The 12,991-nt window shown below is 37.2% G+C and overlaps 1 protein-coding gene across 3 annotated transcripts; it reads right to left on the bottom strand.

Annotated features, from left to right (window-relative positions):
- Window positions 1-2,265: 2,265 nt before the first annotated feature.
- LOC132636823 (pseudo histidine-containing phosphotransfer protein 2-like) lies at window positions 2,266-11,540 on the bottom strand. 3 transcript variants are annotated; one of them, XM_060353857.1, is made up of 7 exons: window positions 6,723-7,249; window positions 3,969-4,114; window positions 3,351-3,478; window positions 3,198-3,266; window positions 2,843-2,914; window positions 2,698-2,770; window positions 2,266-2,594 (listed from the first exon to the last, which is right to left on the bottom strand). In XM_060353857.1, exons 2-7 carry the CDS (start codon window positions 4,023-4,025, stop codon window positions 2,520-2,522), a joined length of 474 nt encoding a protein of 157 aa, XP_060209840.1. In that variant the 5' UTR covers window positions 4,026-4,114; window positions 6,723-7,249; the 3' UTR covers window positions 2,266-2,519. The 3 variants fall into 3 exon arrangements, with proteins under 3 accessions (XP_060209840.1, XP_060209839.1, XP_060209841.1); XM_060353856.1 differs by lacking the exons at window positions 3,969-4,114; window positions 6,723-7,249 and adding an exon at window positions 11,426-11,540; XM_060353858.1 differs by lacking the exon at window positions 6,723-7,249 and having other exon boundaries at window positions 3,969-6,696.
- Window positions 11,541-12,991: the final 1,451 nt, after the last annotated feature.

Here is a 12,991-nt window from a genome sequence, read left to right as displayed (position 1 = left end):
GGTGATCAAGGACATGTATGAGGGAGCCAAAACCAGGGTAAGGACAGTAGGAGGAGACTCAGAGCACTTTCCAGTTGTGATGGGGTTGCATCAAGGATCAGGTCTTAGTCCGTTTTTATTTGCCTTGGTGATGGATGGATTGACGCGGCAAATTTAAGGTGAGGTGCCATGGTGTATGCTTTTCGCGGATGACATAGTCCTGATCGACGAGACTCGTAGCGGAGTTAACGCTAAGCTGGAGGGTTAGAGACATACTCTGGAGTCTAAAGGGTTTAAGCTGAGTAGGACCAAGACAGAGTACTTAGAGTGTAAGTTTAGTGAAGCACCTCAGGAGGCTGGCTTGGAAGTGAGGCTTGGTATCCAGGCCATCCAGAAGAAAAGTAGTTTCAAGTATCTTGGGTCTATTATGCAAGGCAGTGGGGAGATTGACGATGATGTCACACATCGTATTAGGGCAGGGTGGATGAAATGGAGGCTTGCTTCCGGAGTGCTATGTGACAAGAAGGTGCCACCACAACTTAAGGGCAAGGTTTATAAAGTGGTGGTTAGACCGACTATGTTGTATAGGGCGGAGTGTTAGCCAGTTAAGATCTCTCACGTTCAAAAGATGAAAGTTGCCGAGATGAGAATGTTGAGATGGATGTGTGGCCACACCAGGAGTGACAGGATTAGGAATGAGGATATTCGGGACAAGGTGGGAGTGGCCTCGGTGGAAGACAAGATGCGAGGAGCGAGATTGAGATGATTTGGGCATGTGAAAAGGAGAGACACAGATGCCCCAGTGCAGAGGTGTGAGAGGTTGACCATGGATGGTTTCAAACGAGGTAGGGGTAGGCCGAAGAAATATTGGGGAGAGGTAATTAGACACGACATGGCGCAGTTACAGCTTACCGAGGACATGACCTTAGATAGGAGGGTTTGGAGGACCCAGATTAGGGTAGAAGGCTAGTAAATAGTCTCGTTATCCTTTCTTATTAGTAGTCGCATTATTGCAGTATAATTTCTTGTGCTCTGATTTCTGCTATTATCTGTTATTTCCTGTGCTTTGATTATCCTATGTTATCTGTGTCGCTTGCGTTATTTCATTTCCATATCGCTTTGAATCTCTTAGCCTTATCTGACCTCTTTTTATGCTTTTTATTGAGCCGAGGGTCTTTTCGGAAACAGCCGTCCTACGTTGGTTTGAGTAAGGTCTGCGTACACTCTACCCTCCCCAGACCTCACGTTGTGAGATTTCACTGGGTTGTTGTTGTTGTTGTATTCCCTTCCCAAAGAAACTTGCTTCTCATGGAATTCATCCTTCTTTATACATGATCAGGATGGGAAAAAGTGACATCAGATAAGTAGGGATTCCATCCAGCACACTATTATATCTTTGTTTTATGGCTTGTTTCACTTATTCTACAGTTTTTTCAACTAAAGATTACGTAGGCAGCTTGGTAAAATAAGATTTGTCCCAATTCTAAACTTAAACTTATTTTGATTTGGTGTTAGAATTGACAACTTCATTGAGAGCAATATCAGGAAGCAGAGCTCTATGAATGCATTAGTTGCTAAAAGTAAAAGGTTACAATTAATACAAACTGTAGAGTGTATTAGAGTTTTCCCTATATAAACTGTAACTTTGTAATCAAACACCATTCATTGACTTGAGGGAGAATAAACTTTTCACTGTTTGGGTGAATTATATAATAAGTCATACATATTAGTTAGTAATAGTTATTCAGAACACAGACCAGCAAAACTTGTGAACAGTTTAACAAGAATGAGGTTGGTAATCAAGTCTTGCCAGTTCGGCCAAAATTGTGAACAATTGAACAACACAGACAAGATTTTGATAAATAATTTAACCAGATAGGTAGAATGAAGATTGCATCAAAGTTCTTCCTCCGCTAGCATAATTTGTGAACAAGGCAAGATTTTGCCAAGCTGACAAAATTTGTGAATGATTTAACATTATAGGTAGAACGAAGATCGTACCAAAGTTATATCCCCCCTGACATAACTTTTGAAAGCATAATTTTTCATTCTTTCGGGTCTATAGCCCACAAGTTATTTTTGTACAAGTCTTTAAACGGGACAGAATTTAAACAGTGGCACAAAATGATACTATTTGTGCAAATCTACGGGAAGCACAAGAACTTGATTGATACCGGATACGAGACGGTTATTATCCCATTATAATGCAATACCAAATTCTCCTCGTCAAACACCCTTCCCAGGCAAAACCATCTCAAAAATAACAAAGCATTGGAGAAACAGGAACATAGAAAGAGACATTTCAGACACTTGCATTAAGCAACATGAAAATAGATTACAGAGTCACATGACCAAAAGTAGACCTCAGATCAGTTACTTAAGTTATTCACACTACAACTAGGGATACAAAGAAGGCAGACTGAAGTTGCTTTCTCTTGTTCCCATTTATTTCCACATATACATTTACCTACTACATCCACTCACATCCATTAACTTGACAGACTGGTTTTCTGAAGGTTTCCTGGTCGAGATGCCACTTCCTACTCGCTGTCTGTATCCATATACCCGTACTCAGGTCGGTCCTCTATCTCAGCAGGTGGACCTTGCTTCCTCACCTGAAATGACCAAAATGAGAACGAGAGATAGAGATGGGAGCGATTACAACAATGACAGTAAAGATGCGAGGATGAGAAACTTTTAAACGATCTTGAAGAGAACCTTGAAGTAGCTCTCCAGCCTAAACTGCACAAGTTCATTTTCCCGTTTAATACCCTCAAACACAGACGTTAACCTGTTAACATTTCTGAGGTCAGTACAATCATCAGCAGATAATAAAGTCATAAATTCTCTCCTTATATCTTACGCTTCAAAATCTCCACGCTTCAAGTTTTGCCACATGCAATTGATTTGGTGCTTCACTTTTACAGCTCCTATACTGCAAGCACACAGAGCAGACTCGATTACTAGCCAATACAAAAACAGGACGACACAGGCAGCAGACAAACAAACGGGACATCAATCAAAAACACCTGATACTTTTAAATATGAAAATACTATTGGTATTACCCGTTCACAGGCTGTCAAAAGTACCTCCGTTTTACTTCCCCATTTGATCACCCTTTCCTCTCCTAACCACCCCAAAAGAGGGGGGAAACAGAAAAAGAAGAAAAAAAAATACGGAAAACGATCCGTGAAGTTGGAGAACAGAGAACACTGACCTGATGGTTTTTTTCTTGAATCGATTAAGGAGCCTCTTTATCTCAGGGATATGGTAGGGACGTTGTTTCCTGTATGCATATATAACAGACCTGTGAGGGGGGAAGGGGTGTAGAAGTTGAAAAAGAAATTTAGAGAAGAGCACAAGTACTTACATTTCTGCCCCCATTAAGCGAAGAATTTTAGCAGCATCCCTGAAATATTCACCATAAACATCCTCAAGAAACCCCTCAGCGTCATTTTCCAACCATTCCAGTTCCACAAATCGCCTATTAAGAATTTCCTGCAGATACACAACAAATTACTTTCCATTGAGTAGAAAACTCATTCTAGAAGTAACGGTTCCAATTAAAAAGACATGTATAGCCATCCCTCGGCCGGTCCTCCTTTGCCACATCAATCTGTTATTGGGAATCGATCAACATGATGGGGGATCAAAAACATTGCGAGAAAGTCACATTTTAGACCCTAGGATCTGGCACTTTCACATTTTAGACCCTAGGATCTGGCACTTTGTCCTCCATTTATCGTTTTTAAGCTAAGTATCATTGCCCTTTGCATATTAATAATTATTGTAAAACTAGTTATTTTGTTATTTTTCCTGTCAAAAGTATTAGATCTGCATCAGAGTACCATTTTACCCTGCTATCACGACCACCTTATGCTCAGCATATAGCATAGATGGTCCTCATTGAAGATGAACAAGGGATAAAAGAAATAAAAAGGTAAAAGATGATCAAAAAAGAAAGTAGGGCATAGGATCTAAAACAGACCTCATCGAAAAGTAACTGCCTCAATTTGGCAATGTATCGAGCAAAATCACTTGCCATCCTCGATAGTATCGAGTTTCTTCAAAGCTAGCAAACGGGATGTGAAGGCATGAAACTCGGTGCAGAAATGTTGTATATGGGTAGATCAGCTGTGGAAAAGCTTTATCAATCTAAAGAAAATTAGGTGATAATGAAAAAAAAAAAACATCAAAGCAGTGCTAGAATGCTGGAATAGATATGGAAATGTATCCAAAAAGGAGGAACGATGTAAGATTGTCCCTGCATGTATTTGGTGGTCTATTTGGGCAGAATGGAATCAGAGAACATTTTGAGAACAAAAGCTGCAATATTTCAGAAGCTCAAGATGAACTGCTAAAGTCTCTCTTTTTTTAGTGTAAACTGGAGTTAGCAACACAAACTAAAGATATTTTCAATGTTCTAGACAGTTTGTAACTAGCAATAGATATAGGAGCCCTTTTTGTAAGTGAACTCTTTTGAGGAGGACTACAATTTGTTTGTGTAGTATACCTGCGGATATTAATATAAATGTTACCATTCTCAAAAAAAAAAAAAATTGTCTTGAACCCGTTACATGTTTATATATGGTTGATGATCCATTGGGATGATATACATGACACTCATGCAAACACGAAAAAGGACACAGATGTTTGAGCAAGTCATCTCTTACGTAAGCAACTTCTTCTTTCACTAGGTAAACTGAATATCAACGAATCAGGAAAATTGGGTGAAACATGATTGTCAAAACATCATAAATTTATCACTTTATTACTTCTACATAATCTTGGTAGATTTTTAGTATCTATTTTTGTAATCGCATGAAATAAATAAGAGAGAGGTCCAGAAATGGAGACAAGTGAGGGTTGCTCAGTTAGTAAAGCACCTCCACCCACGACCTCACGTTGGAGGAGATGTGTGAGAATAGATCCTCCCAAATTTTTTTTTGGTGGGGTGGGGGGGGGGGGGTGTTAAAAACAAGAAGAGGTCCAGAAATCCATAATGAAATCGGTTTAGGATTCTCCAATTGCTTATCCTTAAATTAGTAAAATTCATTGAATGCACCAACCTTGCACACACCAAGTTTTCTGACATATCCAAGGGAACAAGCTCAAGGCGATTAAATAAGACAATATTAAAAGCCTTCCATTTCTGCAAAATATCTTTTCGACCCTTGGAGAACTTCTTTCGTCTCCAGAAACCCCTTTATTTGTATGTGTCAACATGTTTTAGGCTGTGTGATAAAGAAAATAATAACTAAGGGACCAAGAATTCGTGATGAGAACATAACACTAGCACACTGCTATGTATCAGTCTATTATACTTCTAATTGTTACACCCCGTACCTTAGAACTAAGGTTCGACTCGTATCGTTAGAGTTTTAGTGAAAAAACTGAAGGTTTGAACGTTTTGCAAAAATGGTTGATAGGCCTACTTCGGGCAGCCGTAACTCCTTGATTTGTTGGGAATAAGGGAAAGTACCCTAATGAAAGTTTTAGTACGCAGAAATACCTTTCTAACGATATAAGGACTAGGTCAATGAGAGATCAGAACAAGGAGATATGATCGTCAAGATGGCTAATAGTACAACAACAACCTAGTGAAATCCCACAACGTGAGGTCTCGGGAGGGTAGAGTGTACGCAGACCTTACTCCTACCAAAGTAGGACGGCTGTTTCCGAAAGACCCTCGGCTAAAAAAAAAACATAAAAAGATGGCTAATAGTAAGGCGCTTAAAATTCGATAAAATCAGCTAAGTTTTCGATATATCTGCTTTCCAACCCAATTTTGTGAAAATCAATTGAGAATTTGAGAAAACATAAAACTTGAAAGTTGTATCCTTTTAAAATACCTTTCTAACGGTATATTGTGGAGCGCGAACAGAGCTCTATCCAAGAAGTTATGTCCATTTTACTGAACACTACGCAGAACCGACACAGGCGGCGCGTGAGGGAGCGTGCGATGGCCCCGCGTCGTGGGCCGAACGCACAAAAACACCCTCTCTGGCCGAGGACCTTCAGAGGGTCCTGCTTTGGATGTGCGACGCGGACCCAATGCGGATGGGTCGGGTTTCGGATCAAAACCTCATATTTTCGCGTTTTTCTTATATTTAAGCTTGGGGTTTATTTCTCTAACACCCCTAATCACAAAAAATCACCCTAAGGCAGGAGAGAACAAGTCCCAAGCCTCAAGAACCCTCCAAGGTAAGTTTTATCATGATTCTAGGTTGAATTCAAGTCCCTAATTCCTTTCTAACTTGAGTAAACCCTTCTAATCAATAGAGTTGTGATTGGAACATTATTGTTGGACGTGGAAACCCTAAAACTCAAATTCAAGAGGATTGAACTTTAAAAAGGTAATGCTCTACTCTCTAATCATTCATAGTAGTGAATTGATGAGTTCTTGGGAGAATCGATCAACATGATGGGGGATCAAAAACATTGAGAGAAAGTCACATTTTAGACCCTAGGATCTGGCACTTTGTCCTCCATTTATCGTTTTTAAGCTAAGTATCATTGTCCTTTGCCTATTAATAATTATTGTAAAACTAGCCATTTTGTTATTTTTCTTGTCAAAAGTACTAGATCTGCATCAGAGTACCATTTTACCCTGCTATCACGGCCACGTTATGCTCAGCATATAGCATAGATGGTCCTCATTGAAGATGAGCAAGGGATAAAAGAAATAAAAAGGTAAAAAATGATCAAAAAAAGAAAGTAGGGCATAGGATCTGAATCAGACCTAATCAAAAAGTAACTGCTCAATTTGGCAATGTATCGAGCAAAATTGCTTGCCATCCTCGACAGTATCAAGTTTCTTCAAAGCTAGCAGACGGGATTTGAAGGCATGAAACCCGATGCAGAAATGCTTTATATGTGTAGATCAGCTGTGGAAAATCTTTATCAACCTAAAGAAAATTAGGTGGGTAATGCCAGGAAACATCAAAGCAGTGCTAGAATGCTGGAATAGAGATGGAAATGTATCAAAAAATGAGGAACGATGTAAGATTGTCCCTGCATGTATTTGGTGGTCTATTTGGGCAAAAAGGAATCAGAGATGTTTTGAGAACAAAAGCTGCAATATTCAGAAGCTCAAGATGAACTGCTTAGGCCTTTTCTATTTTTGGTGTAAACAGGAGTCAGCAAAACAAACTGAAGATATTTTCAATGTTCTAGACAGTTTGTAACTAGCAATAGATATAGGAGCCCTTTTAGTAAGTGAACTCTTTTTGAAGGGGACTACAATTTGTTAGTGTAGTATACCTGCGGATATTAATATAAATGTTACCATTCTAAAAAAAAAATGTCTCGAACCCGTCACATGTTTATATATGGTTGATGATCCAATGGGATGATATGCATGACACTCGTGCAAACACGAAAAAGGACGCAGATGTTTGAGCAAGTAAGCAACTTCTGCTTTCACTAGTTTAACTGAATATCAACCAATCAGAAAAATTGGGTGAAACATGACTGTCAACACATCATAAAATTATCACTTCATTACTTCTACATAATCTCGGTAGATTTACCGTATCTATTCTTGTAATCGCATGAAATAAATAAGAGAGGTCCAGAAATGGAAACAAGTGAGGTTTGCTCAGTTGGTAAAGCACCTCCACCCACGACCAATAGGTCCAAGGTTCGAGTCACGCTGGAGGGGAAGTGTGGGAACACTATAGATCCTCTAAAGTTTGGGAGGAAGGGGAGCGGTAAAAAACAAGATGAGGTCCACAAATCCATAATGAAATTGGTTTAGGATTCTCCAATTGCTTTTCTTTAAATTAGTAAAATTCATTGAATTTGCACGCGCCAAGTTTTCCGACAAATCCAAGGGAACAAGCTCAAGGCGATTAAATAAGACAATATTGAAAGTCTTCCATTTCTGCAAAATATATTTTCGACCCTTGGAGACCTTCTTTCGTCTCTAGAAACCCCTTTATTGGTATGTGTCAACATGTTGTAGGTTGTGTGATTAAAAAAAAATAACTAAGGGACCAAGAATTCGTGATGAGAACATAACACTAGCACTCTGCTATGTATCTGACTATCTATTATACTTCTAATTCTATGATGGTATGCATATTTTTGTATGAAACTTTTATCAATTCTTGAAGGAACTAAAAGATGGAGGCAAGCTAAAACTATGAATTTTGGCCACCTATCAACTCTGTCATTATGGACATGACATGCAAAAAAGTGTTCTTCGAAAGAAAAAAAGAAAAACAAAACAGAAAAAGGAAATTAAGTTATCCCTTTGCTTTATTTGAAGTGACGTTGTGTGAATGGATGTGGAATTAAAGAAATTAAAGTCACTTGAATGCCATATTGGATTCTTTAGGCTTGCAAAAGCTTGTGTAGGGTATAAAACCTTTTCAGAAACCCCTAAATTGTTGCACATTAAATAAATTGGGCCAGAGAGTATAATAAAATATAGCGAAGGCAGACTAATAAAAGCACAGTTTAAGTAGACATACTCATATACAATGTGCATTACAAGGAAATGCCAATCAAGATGGAAGGCATGAGTTTTTTTGCCAAGAATCTGCTCTTATTATTCTATTGAATACATTCTTTCAGAACTCTAATTTAACTCATTCATGTTGAGAAATAAATGAATGAACAAAGCACCAAACACATAGCATGGTTTATTTGTTTGACTGAAGCCCTTTGCTTCTAATTTCCTTAGTTCCTTTGTTGATCTCTCACCCAAAACGTGCTAGTCCCTCCGTCCCAATTTATGTGGCACCATTTGACTAGGCACGGCATTTAAGAAAGAAATGAAGACTTTTGAAATTTATGGTCCAAAACAAGTCTTAGATATTTTAAATCATCTCAATAAGGGTAAAAGGGGAATTTTAAAGTTAAATTATTTCTAAAAATAGAAAGGTAACATTCTTCTTGGGAAAGACTAAAAAGGAAAACGTGTCACATAAACTAAACAGAGAGAGTACATTTTTAATTCTATGTTGTGCTGAATGATTTCCTTCCTATGATAATCCAAACTTTCCTAATGCATCCCTAGACAACATTAAACTATACCGTGCATTCACAAGATTTAACCACTTTGATAGCTTTAAAAGCACAACTTTTTCTTTTGAGTGCTACTTATAGATAGTCTTCAATCAAAAGGACAACTAAACATTTTTCACTAAATATAATTTGCATTTGAACTCCAAAAATGTAATTTAGATATTATTTGATAACCCAATGTTGAAAAAATGAGTCAAAATTAACATCTCTTAATAACTAAACAAAGTAAAACTGCAGCATAATTAGTATTAAGAGATGTTAATTTTGACTCATTTCTCTATGACGTTTTTTCTTAACAGTGCAGAGATTGATACTAAGCTTCTCTAAGGAACTCTGTATAAACTAATTAAAAGGCTTTGAACTCTTTCTATGTATGATATTCTTTACTTTATGAAACTGCCACTTGATCCAGAAAAGTGAGAGATGTTAAGCGACAAAACTAAACCAAGAAATATCCAATTCGTGAATTCAAAAAGTAATAAAACCAATGCTGAAAGAAATCGAACAAAGTTACCATTAAACGCTCGCCATGTAAGAAAGTGAACAAAATTAGAAACCAACTTTTACATCGAAGCAGCGAATATTACCTGACTGTCAAGAACTAACCTGTAAAAAGTTTTATATGGTTACTGAAGCTATTGTCATACATTTTATCTTCCTTTAGATATGTTGAAGTCATGCATACATATACTGAACAAAATTAATGTAAACTTAGCTAAAAACAAATCGCGACAGAAGGAAATGATCCATGCATTTATCAACTAGTTGAGATCAAACCAAATATTTGTGCAGGAAAAGGTGTGAGGCTTAAAGAACCTTAAAAAAGAAAATTATTTAATATTGAAACGAAATAAACACGGATAGAGTACAATGGATATAGAGGATTTATATAGTCAACCCGACCCTAACTGATGGTATTAAGATATAGTTGATTGATTGAATCAATGCATAGCACAATTTGAAATTCCAATAGATGAAAGAAAATAATAGTGCTAAAAGACTTTCTAATTAATAGTAAAGGTAATTGAATCAGTTCCCTTAAAAAGTATAGCCCTTGTAGCAACAGGAGTGGGCCAGCAGTCAATGAAAGGGGGGAAATTATGGAAGATTATGGCTCAAATACCAATGCTAGTGGAGTTAGCAGGTATTCATTGGAATAGTCAAGGTGTGCACTGGCTATTTAAAAAAAAAAAAAATGCACCTCCTTTGCCCATATTGGACATCAACTGTCTTTCGATCCAATTCTTCTACAACAACTCATATATCCATTTCTCATAAAATAAGGCCACCTATGGTGGTTACATAGGTTACTAATATCTCTTCAGCCTCCTGAAGAAAAGTGGCATTCCAAGCATTTAACTATTCAGAATAACCATGTCAATTTATCAACAAACAACAGTAGGAAAAAGCCAGAGCTAAGAAATGCATAAATCACCAAAAAATCAACTTTTTAAAGTCACGATAACATTAACTGTCTATTCAGCCTCCAATTCTCGGCTACTATTCTTCTAGGTATCCCCGCTTGGTGTGCAAGTTCAGGAAAAAAAAAATTATCTGACGGCCTCCGACAAAACTAAATGTAAGCCCTAATGTAAGCCCAAGAACTTGGTTCTAAACATAGCATCATCAACAAAATATTCTTTTTGATGACCATGAAATCCCCGAGGACCAACTGATGCACGGTTCAAAACTCTGTGGATAATAGGCTCGCCTTCTTATTCTGCCGCACTTATGTACCAGGCCTTTGTCCGCCCAGTGGGGTCGAACATGTGACGTCTGCCTAACCACACACAGGGGCGGAGCCAAGTGGGTGGAAGGGGGTTCATCCCTTTGGCAAATTACATTATCTATATAAGGTTAACAATACTTTTTGTGTTTATACAATAGATTATAAGGTTAACAATACTTTTTGTGTTTATACGATGGATGTTGAAATCTTTGGCTTCTTTTTATGTTTACATCTTTTATATTCTGAAACATCTCCCTCAGTGAAAATCCTGGTTCTGTCGTTGCCCACACACGCTCTTACTACTAGAGCAATGCCTTGGGGCCAACATCATCAACATTTCTATTATCTGAAATGCAAGTATAGCGGAAGAACTAAGTTCTCACATAGGTAATTTGGATCATTCAATGTTTATAAGGAGGTCGAAATCATATTGCTATTCCAGTAATAATAACTTAAAATCCAATTAAGACTAGTTGAGAAAGTACTTAATTCAAAAAAAAAAAAAAAGTTTTCCTTTTTACGATATTGCATTTGCCATTCCAAAACGTCCGAAATATGCTTACTAGTGTTCATTATGTTTATTGATGTGCAGTTTATTATGTTTAGGTTCAGTAGGCTGACATAATTCAACAGACACAAAATCAAACTGTGGTAATACGAATATAAGTGCAATATACTATTACCAGAAATGGCAGGGGAGAGCAATAAATATCCGTATTTGTCCATTCCATTTTGAGAGAGAAGAAAATCACTTTGGAGGTAGAGAGAGAGAGAGAGAAAACCATTTGGCGAATTGCAGAAATAGCCCTTTTTAGGACTGAATAGTTGAAATTTATAAATTTTATATTTAAAGTTTAGCCGTCTCAAAATTTAAAGGCCTTCACACTGTTAGATTTAAGGGCAACTTACATAAATGACTACATTTTGAGGGTTTTTTTTTAGGCATAGCTACATTTTAGCTAATTACATTTCGTAGCTACAGTAGATTAGATTCAAAATTCGGTTGAGTCAGATTTCGCTGTATTCAAGTCAGATGTATTCAACTAAGTTGTATTCAAGTCAAATGTATTCAACTCAACTGTATTCATTTGTAGATACTTTTACACTGTATTCACTTTATTATATTTAAAATCAATTGTATACAAAAAAAATCCTTCAAAATACACCACAAAACACTGAATTTTGCACTAAAAAAAATTAACGAATACATTCAAAAACTACAACAACAACATGCCCAGTAGAATCCCACAATGTGGGGAATACATTAAAAAACTAAATACAAGAAATAAAATTCACTGTATTCATTTGTATACACTTCAAATTCACTGTATTCATTTGTATATAAAAAGATCTTCTTCGAAATACAGGCGAAAAACACTGTATACACTGTATGTATACAACAAATCAATGTATTTTGTATTTTCCTATCAAATTTTGGTCAGATCTGACTATTTCCGGTTAGATTCCGGTCAAATCTGACTGTTTCCGGTCAGATTCCGCCCAGATCTGACACCGACGCCACCAGATCTATGAAAACACTGCCGTCACCAACAATCGCCACTGTATCCTTCATCGACACCAACAACCGGCGGTGTATCCTTCATCTCCGGCGATACAACGACGCGGGGAAAGGAGAGAGACGAAAATGGAAGTACTTCCGCTAGACAACTCATTACAGGTCAAATTCCCTTAACCTCCATTAATTAATTTTCTTCTTCTATTAGTTTACTACAAGATTACAGAAGCAAAAAGTTTCAGGCTTTTCAGTTGCAGAGCATAAAAGAGAAGATACGGCCAATCTTTCACCGTTTTTCTGCAATTTAAACCTTTTAAGTTTCAACCATACAAATTGGTCCTGATTAAAGCCAGTCAGATTCCGGCCAAATCTGACTGTTTCGGTCCAGATCAGACCCACTATCTATTGTAATTTTAGTGACCAATAATATTAAGATATTCTACTTTAAATATATATGTAGCTATTAATTATATTTAACATATTACTCTTAGCTATAGGATGTAATTTATCTAAACTGCTACTAAATATAAATATGTACTAGTGTTTAGGGGTGGGCATAATTACCGAAAATCGAAAAACCGGACCGAACCGAATTAATTCGGTTTTTCGGTGTTCGGTTTTTCGAGTTTTCGGTTCGGGTTCGGTTTCAATTTTCAAAAATTTCGGGATTCGGTTCGGTGTTCGGGGTTTAGTATTCGGGTTTTCGGTTTAAACCGAAATATTATGTGCTAGC

Source organism: Lycium barbarum, chromosome 4 (genome assembly GCF_019175385.1).
Source record: "Lycium barbarum isolate Lr01 chromosome 4, ASM1917538v2, whole genome shotgun sequence".
Classification (NCBI taxonomy): Eukaryota; Viridiplantae; Streptophyta; class Magnoliopsida; order Solanales; family Solanaceae; genus Lycium; species Lycium barbarum.
The sequence above is the reverse complement of the archived record's forward strand: the minus strand, read 5'-3'. Positions and strand labels throughout refer to the sequence as shown.

What these genes read in the sequence shown, in the direction of transcription:
- LOC132636823 (XM_060353856.1), bottom strand. Translation starts at nt 11,527, where the DNA reads ATGGTTTTCTCTCTCTCTCTCTCTACCTCCAAAGTGATTTTCTTCTCT. An exon ending in TTCAAGAAAAAAACCATCAG is followed by an intron (nt 2,915 to 3,197) that starts GTCAGTGTTCTC and finishes GTGTGCTTGCAG; the next exon opens with TATAGGAGCTGTAAAAGTGA. An exon ending in GGCTGGAGAGCTACTTCAAG is followed by an intron (nt 2,595 to 2,697) that starts GTTCTCTTCAAG and finishes TGGTCATTTCAG; the next exon opens with GTGAGGAAGCAAGGTCCACC.